The sequence below is a fragment of the Culex pipiens genome, chromosome 1 (assembly GCF_016801865.2).
Source record: "Culex pipiens pallens isolate TS chromosome 1, TS_CPP_V2, whole genome shotgun sequence".
In the NCBI taxonomy this organism is placed as follows: domain Eukaryota; kingdom Metazoa; phylum Arthropoda; class Insecta; order Diptera; family Culicidae; genus Culex; species Culex pipiens.
The window spans coordinates 62,864,821-62,890,254 of NC_068937.1; the positions used below are offsets into that span (position 1 = coordinate 62,864,821).

Consider the following 25,434-nt stretch of genomic DNA (forward strand, 5'->3'; position numbering starts at 1 on the left):
CTGTTCATGATCGGTTTTTGGTAAACTTCAAAGAGATTTTCTTTGTTTTTATATGTGTATAAAACAATTAACATTTATTGACAATATTATTTTTATACACTGTATTTTAAATTAACCACAATTGTTTTTTTTATGAAAATCACAAGCTCTTCCCGGCAAACTTCGTCCTGCCCTCTTTTGGTTTCCTGACGTTTCTTGCTTGTTTGCTAATTCAGCCTCCTGTGATCAAAATTTGTTTTTACGCAGCTTTTCCCATACAATTTGCCGATGCTCCGGAATCGGTTCCAGAGTGGCCAAAGTGTCAATTAGTTAGCGTAAGAACCTTCCTTGGGCTTATACGAACTCAACGCAACAAAGAGCACCTCGATCCGACGCTCCGTATTGAACTGATTCGCGTTCGAACAAAATAGTAGAAATTTTTTATATTTATAGATTGATCCTCAAATCTATAAATTTGAACAAAATTACAAAAAAGTACCTGGACCAGTGGTGTAGGAGCAAGCGCCAGTCGGCCTGGGTTCGATCCCAGAAGGTCCCGGTGGCATTTTTCGAGAAAAGATTTGTCTGATCACGCCTTCCGTCGGACGGGAAAGTAAATGTTGGCCCCGGTCTAACCTAGAGGTTAGGTCGTTAGCACAATCCAGGTGTAGCAGTCGTCTCGCTGGGTCCTGTCTCGGTGGGGTCGCTCAGATCGAATCCAGGGGTGGGTGGAAGCTAAGGTGTAAAAAGAGGTTTGCAATTGCCTCAACAATCAAGCCTTCGAACACCTAGTTTCGAGTAGGAATCTCGCAATCGAGAACGCCAAGGCAATGCTGAAGAGCGAATAATTTAAATTGATTTTTTTTTTGACAAAAAAGTCAGTGCAGTATTTTGTTAAAAAATAACAGCGGGTAAAGGATTGAAAACACACTTTCACACATTTACACACACACATACAGATAGAAAGGACAGTAATACCATTTCGAATGGGAAAAAATAACTCAGTTTTTTTTCAAGGAAGTCTTTTATTTAGTTACTTTTCACGCCACTTGCTCCATTATCTACAGGGCTTCACTATATAACTTGCTAACATTTAAAGTTATTTCTCTCTGTTATTTCGTTCAACTTGGTTTCATTACATAAAAATACATTTATAAATTAAATTAATATCACTTTTTTATAAAAAATTGTTCATTACCATACAGTAGTGTTGTTTTGGACGTTTTTTTGCTTTTACACTAGACTAACATTCCCTCCATATCCAAAAACCCGAACCCAGGTCGGCTACGCGTCAGCGTACTCAACAATGTCGTCTATTTTAACCGTAATATCACTGCCACCCGAGTGTTCCGAATGGCTCGTGCCAGAACTGTCCGAATCTTCGGACGGTTCGCGACGTGGCGCCGGTTTCGGTGGCACTTTTTTGGCTGGCAGCGTGTACTCGGGAATCTCCCGACTGCTGGTCGGTGATCGGTCCATGTACCTAAGCGGTTCCGGCAGAGGAGGAAGAGGGCCACCGGCCACCATCATGGCATTTGCTGTTGTATTACTATTGCTACTACTACTGTTGGTGGTGCTGCTGTTGCCACTGTTGAGAATGTCGGGCAAATTCCGCGAAGTGCCGGGTTGTGGGTGCTGGACCGCGCCCGAAATGTTGTTTCCTATGGCGTATGGAGTGATAAGCGTACGAGTGTTATCTGAAATGAGGCAAGAACAAGAATAATCCTTTGTTCAAATTGTGATTGTGTGGAGTGTGCGTTACCTTTGTGCATGATTTGCACGGGTTCCGAGTAATGTGAGTCACTCAAGTCCATCGGGGCGGCGTATTCGTTTATCAGCAGTGGCTGAGCCGCGCTCGTTAGTTCCGCGTAGATGTGGTCAGGTGTACCGCCCGGAACTCCACCAATCACGGTCATGCCCTCGGCCGGAGCGGACGGTTCGGCGTAGATGGTCTCAAGTGGAGTCGCACTGGTGCTGGGCGCCAGATGACGGTACAGAATGTCGGTAAATGCCACAAAGTCATCTCCGCTGTTTTCGCACTCGTTGAGACGTCGCACGATCTCTCCGATCGTTAGGACTTTCTCCGTTTCGGTTGAGTTTCCGTCGAGCAATTTTTTGGTGTGAATGAAGATGTCCTCGTAGGTGTCAGGCGACTGCTTTTCCTTAATTTTCTGCAACGTCTGATGAATAATCGACTTATCTTCCTTTGTGAATGCCTTGCTCGGTTTATGAGTCATCGTGAACGAGGCGTTCGAAACTACATCTCCTGAGGCGGCAGATTGTCTCCCTGAACAGATTGTGCGGAACAGAATACACAAAACTACAATCACTATGGCCACAATCGCCGACGCTCCCATCACGATGTACTGATAGTAGTCCTGATACTGGACGTCTTCAATCTCGGTTGGACTGACAAAATTTGGTTCAACTTTTTTCTCCTTTTGACTGCTGGAGCAATCGATTGAACGAGTCGATTCATTGCACACCTGTTGCGTGTACTTTTTAACATTGAACGTTGAAGCGTTGTAGCAATGCTTCAAAGTCTCATCTATCCGACAGTAGCTTTCCTTCAGCAGCTTATCATAATCCTGGAAGAACAACTCCTTCATCCATCGCTCATCACAAGTGCACTGTCGATTAAACGAAATTTCACGCAAAGTGCACGCCTGATGGTGGAAAAAGCTGAAACTCCGGATTGCCGGTAGAGTCACCGAATTGCCATGAAATTGGCACAGCATCGGCTGTTCAGTTTCCTCCAGTGTAAAGTAGTTGAACTCGCCGAACGAATTGTTCACGATGGCCACACTGGTCCAGCCACCGTTCTGGAAGAACCAGTTAATTCCAGTTTTGATGATTTTGTTCTGGATGATTTTACTGGTTACTCCGGTAAACCGGATTGCTTCTGGAGCAATCTCGCTGATTCTGTAAATACAAATTGAAGTAAACTTTCATAATTGTGCTGGGTATAACAAAGATTCAATACACAGAAATGTCGCTTTAAAATATTAAACTAAACCCAAAAATACATCCAACACATTTTTTTTTTCATCTCTAGAGTAAAACAGGTAACAGTCAAAAAAAGAACAAAACAGAAATGAAATAATGTTTTTAATAATTCAAAGTTGCCCAAAACAACTTTTTAAACAAGGTAAAAATGATCTAAAATCAAATCCTAAAAACCTTACGTTACTTACGTATTGTTCTGCAATATGAAGTTCACTAACCCGCTTTCCGAAATAAACTCTCGTTCAATTGTCCCAATCTTGCAACCTGTCACGGTGAAATGCTTACATAAAAGCTAGGAAATGAAAAAAACAAAGAAAAGAAACTTGTTAGTTAATGTGCAACATCATCTATATATGGCAAATATACCTTTTCTGTAACTGCTTGCGATTTGAGTACACCAATGTTGCAATTCTCAAACACCAACGAGTCTATTTTATTTACATCAAATGCCTTAGTTAAGACTTCTTTGATGTTTGTATTGATGAACCTGATTTCCTTAAAGGACGCCCTCAACTCGCACAAACTCCCGATGCCACAGTTTACAATGTCGAGCTGTTGGGCAAGAAAAAACCATAAGGTGAAGTGTTTTATGAAATTGAATTTGTACCCACCTTGGTTGACACGGATCCCCGAAATGCATCGTCCTGAATTCTGATATCCTTAACGCCATTGAGTAGGATTTCGCTTTCTGCCACGGAAAATGCACTTTGCATTATAACAACCTCGGCGGCACGTGTCACGTTGAGGTTAAATTCCTCTGGAAAGTAATAACAACAAAATCGTTCGTATACCTAATTAAAAATACAAACAAGTCCAACTCACGGCAAAAAGTTTGGCTGTGGAACACGACGGTGTGAACGTTCACCACCTCCAGCTGAGGGTAGGTCCCGTTGTTTAGACAGAAGGCCTTCGCCAGGAACTCAACGTGGTCGACTTGACTGGAGCCACCGTTGTTGTAGTTTCCCTTGATCAGGACTCGGTTCAGCAAGCTGTTCTCGAACAGTTTGGAGCTGATGTGAAGTCGCGTTGCTCGCACGTTGAGTTGGATGTTGAGGCTTTTTGCTTCCCGCGGAATGTTGTATCGACCGTCCAGTGTGAGCTAGAAAAGGGAAAATAGTAATTGCTATCAATGTTCTTAATAGATATTTTAATGAGACATTCAAATTTTCTAAAATTTTATTGAAACAGATGTTAGTTAAGTTTTCATTCAAAATTGTGCAGCTTTTAAATTTACAAACAAAATGAGCAAAATGAGATTTCGGCTTACCGATTTTTTGCATTTTTTAATAGGTTGAATAATTTTGTACAAATTTGGCAGCAGACCATGCTTATGCTTGAGGATTTATAGGTATAAATGAGGACTACACCAAAAAAACTGATGCACAATAAAAATCAGATTTTTTCCAATTGGTCAAATGCCATCTTATCATAAAATTTCAGAAAGGGCCTAAAATTTTTACCCAAGTTTTTTTAAAAATAGAGTTTAAAAAAAATAAGAGGCAAGAGGATGGAACAATCGCAAAAAATCATTTTCGCTTTCGAACTTACTTCGTCCGCAAAAAAGAGAGGAGGTGAATCAATCAAAAGAAAATCGCTCCCGAACTTCTCGGAGAAAATCAATCTGTTGAGGATTATTTTTATGAATTTCCTTGTCGGCATCACTTAACGTTGTTTATATCGCTTTGTTTACACACATTGCACATCTAAAAAAGGTGACAGGTGCTTTTTCGACGTGTGACGTTACACTTGCAAGTTTAGTAGTGAAAAAGATGTTCCACCGAATAATAAAGATGATGATTTTTGGAGATTCCTTTTACTTATTTTTCGTGCGCGAGAGAGGAGAGCCCTGCGGATTTTTTCTCTCGATGAGCGTCAAAAGATTTTCTTTTGATGATGATTCTGTCATAGCTGATCAGAAGAAAGAATAAAAACATTTTTTTCAAAATTGTATTATCAAGGATAATTTTTTGAAAAGGTTTAAAATACTGAACTTTGATCATTTTTTTATTGAAAAGGGCGCAAATTTCACCAAAAAAAAAATTCATTGAAAATCGTACCAATGGTTTCCTATCAAAAAACGAGGGCTTCTTGGGCATGGCCATATCTCAGCAACCAAAGGTGTTTCAACAAAGTTCAAATAAACAAAGTGTAGGGAATTGTCAGCCCTTGAACAAATTTTTTTTTTAAATGCAAACATGGGCATTGTGTTTTTAAGAAAATGAAAACTGCGACCTTTTTTAAACAATTTTCCTATATACTTTATCAAAATTTCTCTAACATACTGTTTGATTGCAAATTAAGTAAATTGCATTAAAAATAAAAGTCAACTTTTGTCAGTTTTTTTTAACCATTTCAAGTAACCCACATGTTCGGAATACACACAAATTCGGAACACTTTTGGGGTAATTTTCAAATTGGGTGCAAAATTAAACTTTTTTGTTTCTACTATTTAAGGGATCTAGTTTAGGCTATTCTTTCACTTTTTTACTGGTAAAATCGTTCTTTTTCAACAAGAGCATAACAAGAGCTGCAAAACACTTCCTCCAAATTGCCTGGTGATGTTTTGTACCTCCACAATTGTAGAATACCTGAATTTAACTGATTATTTTCCAAAAAAAATATCATACAATTCATAAAAGCATAACAAAACAAAGGTTGTTCACATCTTTATGATGTAAAAGTAAAAGTGAAATAAAAGGTACAAATTCGCTATCGCTCAATACATCTTTCTAAAGATCAAGAGAAAATCTTTCAATGAAGGTGAAAGAGAATCATTATGTTCAATTATTGAATTCACATGATTTTTGGAACATTGATTGGTCTGTAAACTAATTGTAAACTGTTCAGAATATGGGGATGACTGTATTTAAAAAAAATCATATTTTGGTCAAGGATTGTATGCTCTTTCGGGAATTTTCTTGAAAAATGTAGGCATAAATAAATAAAAATATTGTTTAAAAAAAATATTTGTGGTGACACAAAGTAATTTCGTAAAGAATTACTCACTGTGAATGAATTACTCAATGTTACTTAACCTTTTTTGGTTGCACTGCACCAAAATGCACCACCAATTGACTGAAATCAGATACAACAAAGAAATACAAACCAATTATAGGGATTAGCATAAATTTAAGGTATTATGCTTTTCCTCAAATTACGGAAACGCTCCAACTGCATTGTTTTCAACCTGTGACCACCAAGACGACGTTCGTTGGTGGCATACTCAATGTTTGTTAGGACTTCATTACGGCCGCCCCACAAATACATCAAAATGCATAATGATGTGCGACAATGGCGGTGACGACGACGACGACGACGATCAATCTCATGTTTATATCGCTGATGGCTTTCCGTGTCGTGTTATGTTTCTTATGCGGGCGGAAACGAGAAAGTGTGTGTGCGTGTGGCTTATGCAATACTCACAAGTCCCAGCTGAGGCCCAGGGCGTCCGAAACGTTTACGCGTACTTTATTAAGCATCATTGGAAGAACGTGTTGCGGGGACGAACGAACTTACGAACCGAACGCAGTTGATTGGATAATGGTATTCTCGGTGAAATATCCGGTTTGTCCGGCTCTACTTAGTGAGTGAACTAATCTTTGTTGGCACTTCAATAAGTTATGATGTTTTTAAACTTTTAAAGCTTAATTTATTAAATGTATCAAAAAATTACCATACTTTTTTTTTGTACAAAATAGAGGCGTTGCCAGATCTTTGCTAAAAATGTGCAGAAAGTTTATCTCAAAAAAAAAAAATATTCCTTCTAAGGTGTTACGTTGATTCTGTTCCAAAAAAAAACAATTTTTTTTTCAAAAAACATATCACCAGAACGGCTGAACCAATTTTAGAGCACCACTGCTGATTTGAAGATCCGGGACCAAAGAGCTCATATCTGCTAATGAAATTTTCCCTGATACATAATTTTTGGATGATATGCTTTTTGGAACATAAAAACTAGGTAAAATAAAAACTAAGTTTTTCGACGAACTAGGTAAAATAAAAACTGAGTTTTTCGACGCGTCACGCGCAAAAACAGGCCCGTCGAAAATAAAAACCATTTTCGAACCACCCTAGCACGTTGTAGGTCACCCTAATGGCCAAACAAAAAAAATACGGGTCTAATTGTTTTAGCCAAGAAACCCCCAGAAAAATTTTGAGCCCGATCGGAGAACTTTTTTTTTGGTTTAGGTTCTTTTCAAATGGAATTGCTGTTAAATTGTTTTTGTTATTAGGAATTACGAGAGGTGTATCGTTTTATTGACACATAGTCACCGCCACTGACGGTACTCAAAAACTGGAGGTGTTCATTAACAAGATTCCGAGATTTGATTTTTTTTTTATGCTTCGCGCAAAATCAAGAAAATGACGGAAAAACAACTTTTTTCACTAAAACTGCGATAACTTTAAAATTTTAGCGATGACCTATACAAAATTTTGGTACCCAAACATGTATAGATCATCGCTGCTATTTTAAAGTTAGGCCGTTGCAAATATTTTTTAAAGTTTATGTCGCCCCCCCCCCTTCAAAATTGTTCTGAAAAATCAGGATCAAAAAAATATATATTTCTAAAAAACTTCAAAATTTCCATGAAAATAGAAGTCTAATCAACTGAAAACAATCTAAAATGCATTTTTCTGCACTGATAATCATATTTAGCATGTTTGGGCTAGTTTAAAAATGTTTTGAATTTTTATGAAATTCCAATGTACAGCATCGCAAAACTCTTATTTTTCGCAAAAAATAAAATTTTCTTCAATACTTAGATATTTTGAAAACTAATGATTGCAAAACAACTGGGCAGATGTAAAATGCATTTTTTTAAAGCTTTTTTCATTCAAATGTCAATACCGTGGCTTGTAATTTAAATTTTTATATTTTTTAATTTTTTTTGCCCCCTCCCCCGCCCTCCCTTTGACTTTGGCCAGAGTCGAGGGACATAAACTCCAATTTTTTTTTGCAACGGCCTTTTCGCAGTTTTAGTAAAAAAGGTAGATTTTTTCCCGTTTCGCCTTTTTTACGTTTTTGTACGCGGCACGCCGAAAACTCCTGTTTTTTGAAAAATCATATCTTGGAATCTTGTTAATGAACACCTCCTATTTTTGAGTATGTTACGTAATATTGCCCAAGAAACACGATAAAAATATTTTCAGTCATAGGCTCTTTGGTCCAGATACCGTCAAAACGTTATTTTAAATTTTCTTTCGACCTTTTAAAATGTTAGGCTAGATTTTCCGGTCTTTCGACTATTTTTTTCAGAAAACCCAACTTATCACCATTCCTTTGCGTCTAAATACAACGAAAATCGGTTGAAATGGTGTGAGTTATGTTTTTTTTTGAAAAATGGGGTATTTTGGCCAAGGAACCCCCGGAAAAAATTGAGCCCGATCGTAGAACTTTTTTTTTGGTTTATGCTCTTTTCAAATGGAATTTTGTGGATGGCACCTTACCAAGCGAACCAAATGTTGAATTCTATGTGATTTTACCTCCCAATATTATGAAACCCAAAATTGTAAATAATATTTGTGCTATATAAAATCATGTAGCTTAACAACTACAATAAAATTCATCAATTGTATTGGTCCAAGCCCGGAATTCAACTCTACCACTTCCAAGAAATTTTCCATATTGCTCTTCAAACGGATCATTTGACCTTCAAATTACATTCATACTTCGCCCCAGTTCAGTAATTTATTTTTTACCTCTCTATTTATTGTATGTTTTCATTTTTTCCTTGGAAACGTCCGAAAAATTTGTTGAGTGATGCGTTGAAGAATTTGAGTACAAAAACAGAACCCCCGGCAGCACAAAATAAACCGTTTGCTCGAGATGCAGTTTCGATTTATTTTTTTCTGTCACATGCGAAGTGATCTTTAAGGATCTATTTTTAACGTATCAAAATACCGCAATTTTTGCGTATTTATCAAATTGTTCTGAGCAAGACTAGGTTGAGCGAGTAGAATTATAATTGGTGCCCATAAAAACTTGTCTAAACAACACATACCTGGCCGAACACTTCACAGTCGATGGTGAGAATTGGCTGGTTCGAACAGCTGCACCCTTGCATGTTGCATAAATTCTGAGATCCAGTTTGTCCAGTGCTGCTGCTGCTGCTGCTACCGCTGCCAACCGACCGTCGGTGTCGTTGGGCAGGGTGGCCCACGACAGCTGACTCATTGTCGATCGCGTAACTATTTCTGGCACCTTGTTTGTTTAGAAGACGAAACTCATCACTGAACGTCGTCGTTGTTTCTTCACGATTATTATTGCTCATCCCTGGGCTGTGTTGCTGCGTATCAATACTGTTAATTCCACTAAGGAGCACTATGGCAATGAGACACTGATATTTGGACGAACCCATGCTGATTCACTTTAGTAAACACACTCGAAATCAAAATCTCACCACAAGAATCAGTGAAAGACACTCGCCCGGCGACCTTCACTCGTTCGTACCGTTAATTAAGATTTTCTGGGGGTTAATTCTTTTCTCGATCAACTCGACACACAACTTTACGGGTTGGCCCCGACGCCTCTCAAGCTCATATTTGCTTAATGATTTTTTCCGACGCTTTCTCATCTTCGGCTATTCGGCACTGGGATGTTTTCAGTTATTTTCATGCACATTCAAAACCATCTCGTAGTACTGATTCTACTATTTTGATGCACACGACTAGATGTTCCGCTATTACTGTCTGCTGCATGCACGACACCACTCACAACGCTGTCATTTTGTTCAGCAGCTGGCTTAAGCTGAAGTTCAATTGATAAGGGAACACGCCACTACAACGCCCGCCCGCTCAAGTATCGGAGTCAAGTGGGTTGTCGAAGTTTGTACTGTAATGTTGATGATTGGTGCACTGACTGGAGGCAATCTGGGCGGGAATCTGTAAAGATAAATTATATTGTTTTAAAACAGGACTTCATAAATAAAATTATTTTTCAATTTAAATTTCTAGTATTCAGGCCTTAACGGTCTCTATTGCATGTTTCCTACTCGAAACTATGTTGTCGGAAGGCTTACACGGTGAGGTAATCCACCTAGTTTCCATCCACTCCGGGATTCGAATTGATAATCTTTGGCTTGTGGCTTGTGACCAAACGAATTTGAGTAATTTGGGGTTACCGAGCTCGAATATAAAACCTTTTTCTTTTGACAAAGAACTTTGTCCTAAGGTATCTATACGTGGTGTCAATCCAAAATTTTTGCGAAGCGAAAACGTTACGTGACGAATTCCCCTCTCGGCAAATTTCCCCTCTTTTTGGTGCACGCTGGTTGGATGAGCGAACGTTTCCCAATCAGTCAATCGAGAGACGTGAGATTGATGTATCTAAAATCACCCCCACTCCACATCATAATTTTCGGATCGTCGACGAGCCAACAAAACTCGGCTCGGTCGGTCCCGAAAATTCATTCGATTGCTGGACGTCGACGAGAACACATCAGAAGCAGATGGCCTGGTGGCCCGGTAGCAGACCGCCTGGAGGTCCGGGAGCAGATGGCTTGGAGGCAAGGACCAGCTAAGACATGCCAGTCGCGGGAGTCGATCATTGGAACTGGCCACCACCTGAACTGGAGTGGCCGAAGGTCCCGCGGATGTTCCGATGGGGGGACATTTGCCGGACCGTAAGAATTGGGGCAATATGGGTATCAAACTTTATGGTTTTTGATACTGGACATGAAATATGGACATTTCGGCAATAGTGGCCACAATCTGGAGTGGCCGGAGGCCCCGCGGATGTTCCGATGGGGGGACATTTGCCGGACCGTAAGAGTTGGGGCAATATGGGTATCAAACTTTATGGTTTTTGATACCGGACATGAAATTTGACATTTCGGCAGTAGTGGTCACAATCCGGAGTGGCCGAAGGCCCCGCGGATGTTCCGATGGGGGGACATTTGCCGGACCGTAAGAATTGGGGCAATATGGGTATCAAACTTTATGGTTTTTGATACCGGACATGAAATTTGACATTTCGGCAATAGTGGCCACAATCTGGAGTGGCCGGAGGCCCCGCGGATGTTCCGATGGGGGGACATTTGCCGGACCGTAAGAGTTGGGGCAATATGGGTATCAAACTTTATGGTTTTTGATATCGGACATGAAATTTGACATTTCGGCAGTAGTGGTCACAATCTGGAGTGGCCGAAGGCCCCGCGGATGTTCCGATGGGGGGACATTTGCCGGACCGTAAGAATTGGGGCAACATGGGTATCAAACTTTATGGTTTTTGATACTGGACATGAAATTTGACATTTCGGCAATAGTGGCCACAATCTGGAGTGGCCGGAGGCCCCGCGGATGTTCCGATGGGGGAACATTTGCCGGACCGTAAGGGTTGGGGCAATATGGGTATCAAACTTTATGGTTTTTGGTACTGGACATGAAATTTGACATTTCGGCAGTAGTGGTCACAATCCGGAGTGGCCGAAGGCCCCGCGGATGTTCCGATGGGGGGACATTTGCCGGACCGTAAGAATTGGGGCAATATGGGTATCAAACTTTATGGTTTTTGATACTGGACATGAAATTGGACATTTCGGCAATAGTGGCCACAATCTGGAGTGGCCGGAGGCCCCGCGGATGTTCCGATGGGGGGACATTTGCCGGACCGTAAGAGTTGGGGCAATATGGGTATCAAACTTTATGGTTTTTGATACCGGACATGAAATTTGACATTTCGGCAGTAGTGGTCACAATCTGGAGTGGCCGAAGGCCCCGCGGATGTTCCGATGGGGGGACATTTGCCGGACCGTAAGAATTGGGGCAATATGGATATCAAACTTTATGGTTTTTGATACTGGACATGAAATTGGACATTTCGGCAGGAGTGGCCACAATCTGGAGTGGCCGAAGGCCCCGCGGATGTTCCGATGGGGGGACATTTGCCGGACCGTAAGAGTTGGGGCAATATGGGTATCAAACTTTATGGTTTTTGATACTGGACATGAAATATGACATTTCGGCAGTAGTGGTCACAATCTGGAGTGGCCGAAGGCCCCGCGGATGTTCCGATGGGGGGACATTTGCCGGACCGTAAGAATTGGGGCAATATGGGTATCAAACTTTATGGTTTTTGATACTGGACATGAAATTTGACATTTCGGCAGTAGTGGTCACATTTGCCGGACCGTAAGAATTGGGGCAATATGGGTATCAAACTTTATGGTTTTTGATACTGGACATGAAATTGGACATTTCGGCAATAGTGGCCACAATCTGGAGTGGCCGGAGGCCCCGCGGATGTTCCGATGGGGGGACATTTGCCGGACCGTAAGAGTTTGGGCAATATGGGTATCAAACTTTGGTGGTCACAATCCGGAGTGGCCGAAGGCCCCGCGGATGTTCCGATGGGGGGACATTTGCCGGACCGTAAGAATTGGAGCAATATGGGTATCAAACTTTATGGTTTTTGATACTGGACATGAAATTTGACATTTCGGCAATAGTGGACACAATCTGGAGTGGCCGGAGGCCCCGCGGATGTTCCGATGGGGGGACATTTGCCGGAACGTAAGAGTTGGGGCAATATGGGTATCAAACTTTATGGTTTTTGATACTGGACATGAAATTTGACATTTCGGCAGTAGTGGTCACAATCTGGAGTGGCCGAAGGTCCCGCGGATGTTCCGATGGGGGGACATTTGCCGGACCGTAAGAATTGGGGCAATATGGGTATCAAACTTTATGGTTTTTGATACTGGACATGAAATTGGTCATTTCGGCAATAGTGGCCACAATCTGGAGTGGCCGAAGGCCCCGCGGATGTTCCGATGGGGGTCATTTGCCGGACCGTAAGAGTTGGGGCAATATGGGTATCAAACTTTATGGTTTTTGATACTGGACATGAAATTTGACATTTCTATTTCAGCTCCACATGCAATTTCCGTCCCGTTAGTTCGATAGGACGTTAATTATAAGGGAATCATGGGGAAATTTAAAGCGGACATTCTAATCGAAAATTTCAACAATCATCTTGCAAAGTTCTTTGTCATACTGGTCATGTGTAACATAACCACCTGCACCTTTTTTTTTTTTAGGAGTCGTCTCCATGCCATAAGTACAAACTACAGATTGTCAAGGAAACAGATTGGCCAATGTTTGACAGATCCAAACGCGCTGGACACCAACCGCCCTTTACGCCCAGCAAAACTAGCAGTGTTGCAAGCGCAAAACATACGTTGCCAGTGCCTATTTATTTTGCATCGACCAATCTGTTCCCCTTGACAATCTGTAGTACAAACAACACACCAAACCAAGCCTACTCCGGTGGAATCGCTGGCGGCGGTTGGACTCGCAATCCAAAGGTCGTCAGTTCAAACACTGGGGTGGAAGGTTCCTTGGAGTAGAAAGAGGTTTGGGTGCTCTTCGGACTCTTAGGTTCGAGCAGAAACTTGCAATAGAGACCACAAAAGACCCGGGGGTCGTTAATGTGGATGGTTTGATTTTTTTGAGCTCGAATATGACCTCTAGAATCGTCCAGCACAGAGAAGAGCATGTAAGATTTAAAACGCTGCATTCAGGTAAATCGATATAGCGTGATTTATGCACTGCACGATTCGAATTTTTGTCAGCAATTTCGAATAAAACTCGCAACACGGGCACTAAACATCTGATGTTTTCACCAAATAAATTTATTAGATCATTCATAAAACATTACTTAGCTTGAGTTTCGTTGGTTTCAGTGTATGTGAATTCATTATTTTTGTAAAAAAAAAATCTGTACTTCTGGAGATAACCAAAGTTTGTTTATATTTGTAAGAAAAATGTGTTCCGAATTTGTGGGTTTCAAAGGTCAATGTTTTTCTTTAAAAACTTGATATTAAACGTAAAAATTTAGAGCCGGTCTACACATCAACATGAGGGTAAAATCAAATCCTTGCGTTCAATTATCGATTTTCTATGATTTTTTTAACATTGGCAGACCTGAATGCCCGCCAAAAAGTCATTTTTGTTACATTTTACGGTACAACTTTGCAATTCCTAAAAACGCACTTTGAGTTTAATTGAAACAGTATCGAAAAGTATGGTGAAATTTCCAGCAGACAAATGGATGCTGCTTGCTTCTTTTCGCAACTTGTTACTATCATGATTGTTCTATTATTCTGTTTTGAAATTGTTTAAATCAGAATGTTATGCAGCGGAAGAATTTTATTTTTTAATGTAGGGGAAATATACCCATTTTCGTCACACTAATCTCGTCCCTTTTGTAGTTTGCTGCTGTTCAAACAACTTTTCCTCATGAATTTACAGCAGAGAGTTGTTTGCTTTTTTATCTATTTATTACTTCGAAATAGTTAAAAACACTTTGTAACTCATGATCAAAGTTCTGATAAGCTGGTAAAAGTAATTGGCCGAGTAGCAGTTCTTTTTTTATTTTTTTTAAACTTATTTAATTTAATTTGTGCCATGAATCCTTTCATAAATGCCACATATTTTTTTTGTAGCAGTTCTTCTTATTTTTTTAACTAATTTCGTAAATTTGTGTCTGGAATCTTAAAATTAATGCATAAAAATAAAAAAAGGTTAAAAGTTGAAATTACAGGCCACGGTTACAACATTCAAATGAAAAAAATGTTTTAAATTGCATTAAACACCTTTCCAGTTGTTTTGCAATCACTAATTTCCAAGATTTCTAGGTATTGACAAAAAAATATTTTTGCGAGAAAAAAAAGTTTTTGCGGTGCTGTACATTGTAATTTCATAAAAGTTCAATATATTTTAAAACGAGCACAAACATGTTAAATATGAATATCAATGCAGAAACAGAAAAAGGCATTTTAGATTGTTCTCAGTTGATTAGACTTATATTTCCATTTTTTTAAAGGTTTTTGAAAAAAAAATCGTCTTCTTATTTTTCTGACCAATTTCGAAGGGAGGGGAAGGGGGGGGGGGGCAAAAAAAGCAAAGCAGTCCACTTTAACGACCCCCGGGTCTTTTGTGGTCTCTGTTGCAAGTTTCTGCTCATTTCAAGGCGTCCGAAGGTTATGTGTGGTGAGTCACCCAAAACCTCTTTTACGCAAATGGACCGACGTTCTACTTCCCCATCCGATAGAAGGCCAGGAGGATAAGGCGGGAATCGAACCCGCGCCCCATAGCAACATAGGGATCGGCAGCCGCAGCCGCTAACCACCGCCCCACGAGGTGGGGGGGGGGGGCATAAACTTTGAAAAATATTTGCAACGGCCTTTTTGTTCATCTGAAGAAGAAAACAAAAGCCTGAAGCGACTGTGCTTTCACCCAGGGTCAAGCTTGCTGCAACAGGATTGATCGTATGTATAATTCTGTTAAACGGGGGCATTTTATTGGATATCAAGTGCTACTTGAAACCCACACTAACCGCTGGCTGGCGTTGAATCTCTTCCACTCGTAAATGACGTGTATACAAGACGGTAATGCACCACACGTAGTTTGTTGGATTGCGACGTTCCGTAAGAGGAAATCACTACAACGAGAATCAAACTAATGCTACCACTTGTAGTTGATTTACAAATCTTTTTTATAGTTAAGAATCTGCTTCCTTGCGTACAAATTTTGAGAGTAAAATGTCAGTTGTTTTTTTTTTATATACGCGACCTCCGGTGGGTTATAAAACTAATAAATATTGTTGCATTGTGCAACAATTGCTAACGAACCCCAACAGAAATTGTAGTGCAATACAAATCTGAAACTTATCTCGGCTAAGCCACTACTAAATTATCCAATTTGTTTAGAGTACTATTGCTCAACTGCGTGCACTGGTACAAATTGTCACTCACAAGTGCGATAGGGCGCGCTAAATCACCAATCGCGCGCCATCTGTTCTGGATCTTCGTACTTGTAACATGTTATCAGCGCATAAACAAAAATAAAAAAGAAACATCTCATCGTAAGATAAACAAAACTACTAGGGGTAATTTCAATACAATCACATCCATTTGAGCCGGAGTTGGTGCTGTTTTGAAGCAAACACTCACGAAAGATCGACAAAACGGCCTTCGTGTACGATGTAAAATGTGTGCCACCCAGCGCCGTATGCCAGCAGTCAAAAGTCGAGAAGGAAAGAACAATATTTTGCTTTACAGACAGCCAGTTGCAGATAAATACCGGCTAATGATGGGCCAGAGAAGGGTGGGTGCTCTTGCCTTCTCCTACACGTATAAATAACCGTTTGGCTGTATAGTTTTCGTTACAGAGGAAAAACGATTATCAATCAGCACATGTACTATTTACATTTTACAAACACAAGTGTCTGTGAGGGTTTTTGCTCACGATCAATTTGTAAACTTTAAACTTATGACAAATTTACGATCTACAGGTATTTGGATGAATTATTTTTTGTAAACAAAAGTTTGTTAAGCCTGTACACAAAACAGCTCAGCATCCAACCGAGAGGAGCAAACCTTAACAGCCGGTAGCAAAGCGATATCTTAGTTTTGGCGGTCTCTATTGCAAGATTCCTTCATCATGTTACAAATGATTTTAAACGCAGGAAAGTTAGTTTTAAATTGTTTTAAACTGATTGCACTACAAATTTCGCTAAAGAATTTGAAAAAAAGTTTGTCCCCTGATTTTTCGGCCCCATTTTAAGTAAGGGGGGGGGGGGGACTTAGAAAAATATTTGCAACACCCTAATCAGTTAATTACGTTTAAATTTTCAAAGATTAGACGATAGAGTGGTAACCAAAATGAATTTTTGGTTAGCATTCAGATGCTTGTTCCGATAAGCGTACTGAGTCAATATCCCCAATATGAACTTGATTGGACGATACAGGAGTTGGCGCTTAGGATATAGATTTAAATGAGATTTAACCCGTGAAACAATTTTCTTTAATTACAATCTTTGAAGCACTTTGGCAACCAATGCTTTTACTTTAAATATCACTTGCGTGTAGGCGAGAGCCTTGCAAGTTTTGGTTTATATAACTGCTGATAATCGAAAATTCGGCTATTATGCCAAATCAAGTATTCCGAGAAAAACGCGTTTTAGTGTTCGTCACCAAATCTTCGTCAAGGCAATTTCCCATAAGAATGGCATATTAGCCGTTAGGTTTTTCGCATCGGCAGCCTTATCTAAAGACTATTTTAGTGAAATTCAAGTGCGTTGGAACATCCTCTACACAGTAAAAAAAAAAACATGGTAAAATTACATCTAAAAAGGAGTACATCTTTTATGTCAGAAAAAAGCTTTAATTTTACCTCTTATAATGTGTAAATTTACATCTGGCAGACGCTAGGAAAAAATATCTGTAATCCTAAAAAAATATCAAACCGGCGATAGTTATATCTAGCTTACTAAGCCCGCGCCCCAACCCGCACGGCTAATTCGCCGCTGTGAAAACTGGACGATCAAAGCCAATGTAGCTCTATGTGCTCCGTACATTGTATATGGTATTTACTGCATATACGGTACATAGAGGTATAGCCCTGCGGGTTGGGGCGCGGGCTTAGTAAGCTAGATATAACTATCGCCGGTTTGATATTTTTTTAGTATTACAGATATTTTTTCCTAGCGTCTGCCAGATGTAAATTTACACATTATAAGAGGTAAAATTAAAGCTTTTTTCTGACATAAAAGATGTACTCCTTTTTAGATGTAATTTTACCATGTTTTTGCCTTCCTCACCTCACTGAGGCAAGGCTATAAAATCACTCGAAAAATGAACTTCTTAAATACGACTCCTGGATATACCTTCACGTATACCTATCGACTCAGAATCAAATTCTGAACAAATGTCTGTGGGGATGTGTGTAGACATGATTTTTTTCCACACGATTATCTCAGAACTGGCTGAACCGATTTTGGCCGGATCCGCCTAATTCTGTTCGTTTTGGGGTCCCCTAAGACCCTATTAAATTTTATTCTGTTTAGTAAAGTACTTTTAAAGTTATGCCAAGAAAAAGTTTTTTTGTAGCTACAAAAAAGGGTGATTTTTGCATAACCTCAAAGGCCGGATCTTTTTGCTTACGCGCGAGAGTCGCACAGCATGCGTAGGGATTTTGGTCTGCCCACGCGGGGGATTGGCAGCCACACCCCCTTGCATGCGTATCGCCCGGTTGCCACATTGCTTAAGCAGTGTCTGCGTCACTTCTGGAAAAATTCTGTATTAATTATGTTGCTGCATCATTTTGTCTCGACAAAGATTTACACGAACTTTTTACTGAAATATATAACTCATGAGACTTTTCTCCTTTATTTCGGAGAGTTGGTAAAAAAATAATTGAAAATCGAGTTGAAAATTGCTGTTCAAGTAAAATCAATAATTATAAAAAAATAAATGAAAAAAATAAATAAAAAAAGACTCTTAAATTAATTTGTAAATACAACCTAAAATACAACATGAATGCGAGGAAGGCACCAACCACCTTATGGTGGATTAAGTAACGTTTTGTTTTTTTTTTTACTGTGTACCAGCTGGTGCTATTAACTCGTTTTTGACAAAAGTGGATATTAGCCGTTTTTTCAAGGGTGGGCATATAACTTGTATATAACATTGAAGCTGAGCGAGTTGTAAGAGAGCTATAATCTCAGCAAATAGTGTCCAGGACATTCGTGGAAATACAATGTTCGATCCAAATAGGGGTACCGGAGCAACAAAACTTATTAGCATGGTGCTCCCAATGAATAATTGCCTAAAACCAAAACACGGAGCGTATGGTGGTTTGTCCCCACGCTTCTTCCTCCCCTTCAGAATTGTGTTGTTGTTGTTGTTGCTCAAGCTCAACCCACTTCAATGAATCAACTCTGCGGTTAACTTTACGCAGTTGGCCTGGCCGCTTTAACATTTGTGACGTTTCAATCAGAAACGCATCGAGCTCTATAGGCTCAGCTCTGTATGGTAGAAGTGTATGCAGCGAACAGAGCCAGCTCTGTATGGGGAAAATTATGTTCTAGAAAGTTGCTGGTACCAAAAGGTTCTATATTATTCTCTCAGACGTCATTACAATTTGATTGATTTTAGTTGTGCAACACCAGAAAAAAACTATTTATTTTCTAAGATACAAGGTATAGAATATTTTTGTTTTCGACAAAGTTGCTAAACTACCAAAAATGAACAACTCTCTCGAAGAAACCAAAGCTTTATATTCAATAGATACCGAAATAAATAATAAAAACTATTTTTAATATAAATACTGCTTGCGACAAACACAAAGCGACCGCGTCGTAGGCACAGGTAATATGAAGCATGTTTGGTAGAGATCGTCTGAAGTGAAAACTAGTATAGCAGAGTGTTCATAGAGAGTTTTTATGTTAAATGCTCTCGTCTGGATGGTTGAAAGAAATTTCAGATAAAATTATACAAATTTATAAAAGAATATTCTTTTTATTGTACTGGTAAGTAGTTAATATTAGAAACAATATAATTACTTTACAGCTATTTTTTAAAATTAAAAATTTTCAAGATCTGAATGCTTTTTTAAATTTTGTTTTGTTGAAATTAAATAGCAAAAAAAAATTTTCTTTATTTTTTCAGGCAAGGAAATCAGTGAAGGGTTTTTAGCTCTAAATGCTCTCTATGGAAATTTGCCATTTATTACCTGTATTCTAAATATTTTTTTTTTATTTTTCAAGCAAAGGAAATCAGTGAAGAGTTTTTAGCTCTAAATGCTCTCTATGGAAATTTGCCATTTATTACCTGAATTCTAAATATTTATTTTTATTTTTCTAGAACATGTCAACTTTCTAAAACTTATCGTTTTTGAGATATATGCAATTCAATATTAATTTTCCCCATACAGAGCTGGCTCTGTTCGCTGCATACAGAGCTTAGCTCTGTTCTACCATACAGAGCAGGTAAGGAGTTTTTATTGAGCCTATAGAGCTCGATGCGTCTCTGGTTTCAATGCATTCTAATGCAATGGCGCACTACAAATGCTAATAAATGACACGAAGACAGGCGTAATATAACCTAAGGCTTTCTTCAGGATCCCTTCGAAGAATTGGCTGCGTTAGAGTTTGATTAGATTAGACTAGATTATAACATTCAAGTTTTGAGCAACCTGAAGCTCGGTACAGGCTTACAAAGTTTAGCTTTTTCATGGCTCGATGAATATTCGACTGGGATAAATGGTTAGTTACATATTTATTCCAATTTTAATATAGTATTTTGAAGTGAATAACTTACAGTCATATTCGAAACACCCACAAATTCAGAACAATTTTGTAATAATTTGTGAATAGCATGCCAAATGCTTTTCTGTCGACTTTACTATTTTTAGGCTATTCATTTGGACATTCTCTTGCTATTTCACAAGTAAAAGCAGTACTTTTTGAACAAAAAACTTCATTCCTAGACTATAAAAGCAAATCATTATGTTCAAATAACGATTTTCTATGATTTATTGAACATTGGCCGATCTGTAAACCGTTCCGAATATATGGGATGACTGATGTTACAATTCGTTAATTTTTCATTTTCCAATATACTTTTAATGTTCCTTTTATGTTTGATCATTTAATCAAATCATATAATTTTGTTGATTATTAAAAAACAAATCAGATTTTAAAAATTTAAGATATTATAAACAGCTTTAAAACTTAAGACGACTCTTTAAGGCTTATTTATTTAATTTGTTTTCCTTTATTTTGGCCAAATTTTGGCTCTATTGTAAAATCCTACAGTTCCTTCCTTGACTTGACGAAAAGTACACACTACAACTTATTGTATCCAATAAAGCAATAAGTTACAATTTATTTCTCAAAAACGTTATCAATGAAAACAACAGTTGTTTAAAATTGAAGCTTAACTTATCTTTTAATTCAGATGCCAAAGTTATTTTTGTTCATTTATTATAAAATGTTAAGTATTTCAAAGAAGCTTCGTGCTATTCAAACTTTCTTTCAGCCATTCTTTAGCATGCGGTCCGCAGACGACAGCCAACGATTTCCGGTGACAAATTTATAAATTTCAATTATGCGCCTTTCCTAGTCTTGTTTATTTTTTTCATTCATTTCTTTCGTCGTTTTCCATCAGCCACGGCCGCCAAGTATAAACGTACTAATTTTGAGCTTCGTATCGTTTTGTTCTTCCTCACCTAAACGGCGGGGACTCTGTACATACGTCTGTATGTTGACTGTGACTCTGACTGACTGACGGACAGACGGACGAACGGACGAGTGCGGCGGCCTGGCCTTATGAATTTCTGATCTTTTCGACTCGTTTAACCTCGAAGTGAGAGTTTCGCGCGACATCGCCATCATCCGTTAGCCCAGTGCAGTGCAGTACACAGTTGTAGGTCGGTCTTTCACGCTGGATGATCATCCGTTCGTGCCTCGGACTGGTTTGGACCATGGTCGGTTTCGATACATGCATTCATTCTAACTCAATTGCAGTTTAAATCGATACCAATAACGGGAATACAACTGCTTAAATGGAAACTTGATTGAAGCCACTCCTTTAAATGGGGAATCATTTTTTTTTTTGCAGTCTTACAAACTTGTTACAACTGTGAAACATGCTTGCTATGTTGGATATCGTTAGGTTATTATCTTACTTACAATTATAACTGCGTTATACAACTTGTCCGTTGATTAATCCAAAGAGAGTCCGCTCATCCGCCCACTTTTGATCTTCTAAATTTAAAATACTATCCCCAGACTTGGCCACCATAGCCACACACTGATACACACAGATCTATTGCACTTTAATTTCTATGCACGACTCGAAACCCATCCCATTCGATCTTGGAATATTATTATTTTTTTGTTTCTTTATCTTCACTCAACCCCAAAACGATCATTCCCACGACACGACCGAACCCGGACCCGGAGAGTCAAATGAGAGAAGAGGATCGAAAACGGCGCCCGCGACGACACGGTTTGTGTGCTCGTACGCCTATCCCACAAAGCAGACTGAGTTGAAGCTGGTTGACCTGCGCGCAAGGCAAGAACCGACTACATCACACACTACACAAACCAGATATCATGGTAGTAGGCCGACGGGCTCTCACCATTACCATCTTCTGGGTTGGGCCTTAACCAGTTTGTTCTTGTGTGTAGGTGCGATGGTGGGGTGGTTCAAGCCCGCACGTGGTGTGCTCGTGTGACGATTTAGAGTTGAGTCTTTATTTTCTGTTATACAAAAAAAAAACTTTTGAAACTTGGATTTTCAAACTGAAAATCGGGCACGTCTGCAACTGGATCACAATTTGTTTTGAAATTGGAATCCTGATATGTCCTTTTTCAAATTACGCAATTTTGAAAAAAAAAGTTAGATAATAATGGAAAAAATATGTTTGAACACCTTTCCAAAATTATAAGCTAGTTTACAAAAATTGCTGGCGACTTTTGACATGAATATATAGAATTTATTATAATTTATTATACTACCCCAATGGAACTGTAATAAATCCAGAAACATCCGGATTCCGGTTGCAACCCACCGATTAGAGGGCGTCCAATTTTCCGGGGTTTTGATTTTCTCAGGAAACGGGAAAAATATTTTTTGAATCCCGGAAATTCCCGGGATAGCATAGCATTACGGGTCTGTACCACGCTGTAGGGGGTGCCACAATGGTCAATTCAATGTTCTTAGACAATTTGATTGTTGCCCGGTACAACCACACAGTCCCGTAGGGATTTGGGAGGGGATGGTTTTGTTGTTCACTTGTGGCAAAACTCGAATATGATGTTTAAAGTAAGAAAATGAAAAAAACACGATTTTTTTTGTTTGTGATTCGATTATCCGAAGTCCCATACAAACCTTCGGATAATTGAAACTTCGGATAATCGAGTCTGTACTGTATTTTAATTTATGTTTGACATGCAACTATTCAACTATGTGGCAGTGCGTGGCCGAATGCTTACGCTGTCCGCTTTGTAAGCGGATGATTCTGGGTTCGATTCCCATCTGCTCCTACCTTCCATCGGATGAGGAAGTAAAATGTCGGTCCCGGCCTTGGTTGTTAGGCCGTTAAGTCATTGCAGGTGTAGGAGTCGTCTCCATGCCATAAGTACAAACAACACACCAAACCAAGCCTACTTCGGTGGAATCGCTACCGGCGGTTGGACTCGCAATCCAAAGGTCGTCAGTTCAAACACTGGGGTGGAAGGTTCCTTGGAGTAGAAAGAGGTTTGGGTGCTCTCTCCATTCAAGCCATCGGACTCCTAGGTTCGAGCAGAAATTTGCAATAGACACCACAAAAGACCCGGGGGTCGTTAATGTGGATGGTTTGATTTTTTTTTATGCAACTATTCAGATATGATGATGGATTCAGATATGATGCAAAAAAGTTAATGAAAAACGCTGAGCAATACTCCCCATCTACCTACAAAACGATCTGGCCTCATAAAAATAGATCTCTTCTTTCTCAGAGAACAAAATTCTTTCCAATAGGAATGAACATGTTTTGATATGTGATCTTTACGTTCAACATGATCGTTTTCGTAGTGTTTGTGTATCATTTATACATGTGTTTCGATTTATCTGTTGCATATGTTAAATGTTAAAAGGGTACCAACATGTTTCATTGACCTGTCGTGGGTTGACAATATTTGTTTAACATTGTTTGTCTTTTGGAACTGGATGTTTTTTTTTATTTCAACGCGTTTTTTGCTTCATAATTAATTTTATCATTTGGACTATTGTTAAAATTTTACACAACCGATCATATCTGACCTTCCCCTACCCATGCATGTATGTACAACTGCAATTTAAATTCCGTTGTGGTCGTACCAGAAGTCGTCGGCTTGTTGAATCAAAGTTAAACCATTTAATCTGCTTATTATGCGCCAAGCCAGGCCGACCCTTTCCGTCTGTTCTCCCTCTTTTCCGCTTTGCTTTTGTCGTTTTGTTCCGTCCGACAACCGCAAGAAGTCAGTTAGCTGGAAGTCGGGCAGACAAGTTGTGGGCACTCTCTTTCTCCATCGTTGGATGAATCACCCGCACATCTCCTGTTGTGGCAGAACCAGAACCTCTGTTGCATACACTCTCCTAGCGTTGTCGGTGCTAGTAAAGTCAGTCAGTCCCTTGAGCCTGCAACCAGTTATGACAGTGACTGTTTCTTTTTTTCTGAATTCGATTAGTGACTGAGGAATTATCCAACAGGTCAATCCTTGAGGGCGAAAAACAGTGAGAGTTCGTATCGAGAACTATTGAATATTTTTGGGTAATTTGAGTTTTAAACTTGTTCAGAATATCTCGAAAAACTTGGGTTATGAAAAAGATGATTTAAAAGGTGCCTCACTGTACCGTCGGACAAAGTTCTCACGAAAAGACATCAACGCAATCAATTTATACGCGTGTGCGTATAATCCCCACACAAGTAACAGGCAGACAAACAAGTTTTGAATTAAAACTAAAAAAAAGTTGAATGGATTTCACTTTACACCAAACACACACACACACACACACTTCCTCTCTGTGCATATATGCACTTGTGCTCTACAGATATTGTTTAATTCTCTCTTTTTCTCTCGCTTTATTCTTTGAAAAGTGCGTTGATTATGGTCGCGGTATTGTGTACTGGTCACAAACATAACGTTACTGGGGCAGACACTCACTTTTGTGCATGCTAGTAGGTACTGGTAGTGAGAACTTGTTTTTCTACCCGTGGGATAGGGGAAATGGTATTATGGCTCAAAATTTACATAAATATTGTTCTACCGCCAGCAGTGGCCATGCAATGTGCGTAACACGACGACTGCCACCACGCAGCTCAGTGTGATCTGCTCTGCCGTCTATGAAATTATTACCTAAATTTAAATAAAATTTATTGTTTCAGTTTTGTCATAATTTTCTTAATTTAGAATATGAATTTTGATTCGAATACAATTATGAAATTGAAATCTAGTTTGAAAAACATGGCAGTGATTACAAATTACATTCTGTTTGGGCACACTGCCCAAGGAAAAGTAGATTTTTTGTTTTGTTTGCACCTGCCCTTCTGGCAACCCTGTAAGCAGAGAAAATCAGAATAAACCGAACCTTTGTTAAGAGAAGTCGCGCGGTGTTTTTCTCCCGTCAGAACCCCTCCATTTTCTCGCGAATTTCAAAAGTGTTAAACTGAGCTATCGAACATTTTTTGGTCCGTTCTCCCGGATATTATTCGGAGAATTTGGAGCTGGTTCCCGGTTCGTGAGTGATTAGCCCGGTGCTAAGTTCGGCTGCGGCCAAAGTGAAGTCGGTTCTTGTGTCCGTGGCACAAGTTCCGGGAAGTCGCCATCTTGGGCGAAGTGGACTCTTGGGTTGGTGCTACGCCACCAAGAAAGTGTGTGCCCGTGGCACGGAAAATTTAGAACCAGTTGAGAACGCTCGACTGGACGGAAGTTTGGGGTCGGCGCTACGCCACCAAAATTGTGTGTGTGTGTGCCCGTGGCACAAATGGAAAAAGTGGTCGCCATTTTGGCGTGGAAAACTGACGCCGGTTGCGATCGGCTGCAGTAGTGTGCGTGCCCGTGGCACGTCGAAAAGGACGCCATCTTGGCGAGTGCGAAAAAAGCAAAAGTGGCCATTGAAGAGGCAAAAAGTGTGC

The 25,434-nt window shown here is 39.6% G+C and overlaps 2 protein-coding genes across 4 annotated transcripts in view; one reads left to right on the forward strand and one right to left on the reverse strand.

Moving 5' to 3' along the window:
• Window positions 1-25,434, forward strand: part of LOC120418076 (E3 ubiquitin-protein ligase highwire-like) — a 76,294-nt gene that overhangs the window by 17,225 nt on the left and 33,635 nt on the right. The window lies entirely within an intron of this gene.
• Window positions 985-21,836, reverse strand: LOC120418077 (uncharacterized). Its single transcript, XM_039580334.2, has 8 exons — window positions 21,461-21,836; window positions 8,988-9,867; window positions 3,808-4,084; window positions 3,597-3,742; window positions 3,352-3,537; window positions 3,174-3,277; window positions 1,742-2,901; window positions 985-1,676 (listed from the first exon to the last, which is right to left on the reverse strand). Exons 2-8 carry the CDS (start codon window positions 9,342-9,344, stop codon window positions 1,264-1,266), a joined length of 2,643 nt encoding a protein of 880 aa, XP_039436268.1. The 5' UTR covers window positions 9,345-9,867; window positions 21,461-21,836; the 3' UTR covers window positions 985-1,263.

What these genes read in the sequence shown, in the direction of transcription:
- LOC120418077 (XM_039580334.2), bottom strand. Translation starts at nt 9,344, where the DNA reads ATGGGTTCGTCCAAATATCAGTGTCTCATTGCCATAGTGCTCCTTAGT. An exon ending in GGGGATCCGTGTCAACCAAG is followed by an intron (nt 3,538 to 3,596) that starts GTGGGTACAAAT and finishes CTTGCCCAACAG; the next exon opens with CTCGACATTGTAAACTGTGG. An exon ending in CGTGCAAATCATGCACAAAG is followed by an intron (nt 1,677 to 1,741) that starts GTAACGCACACT and finishes GCCTCATTTCAG; the next exon opens with ATAACACTCGTACGCTTATC.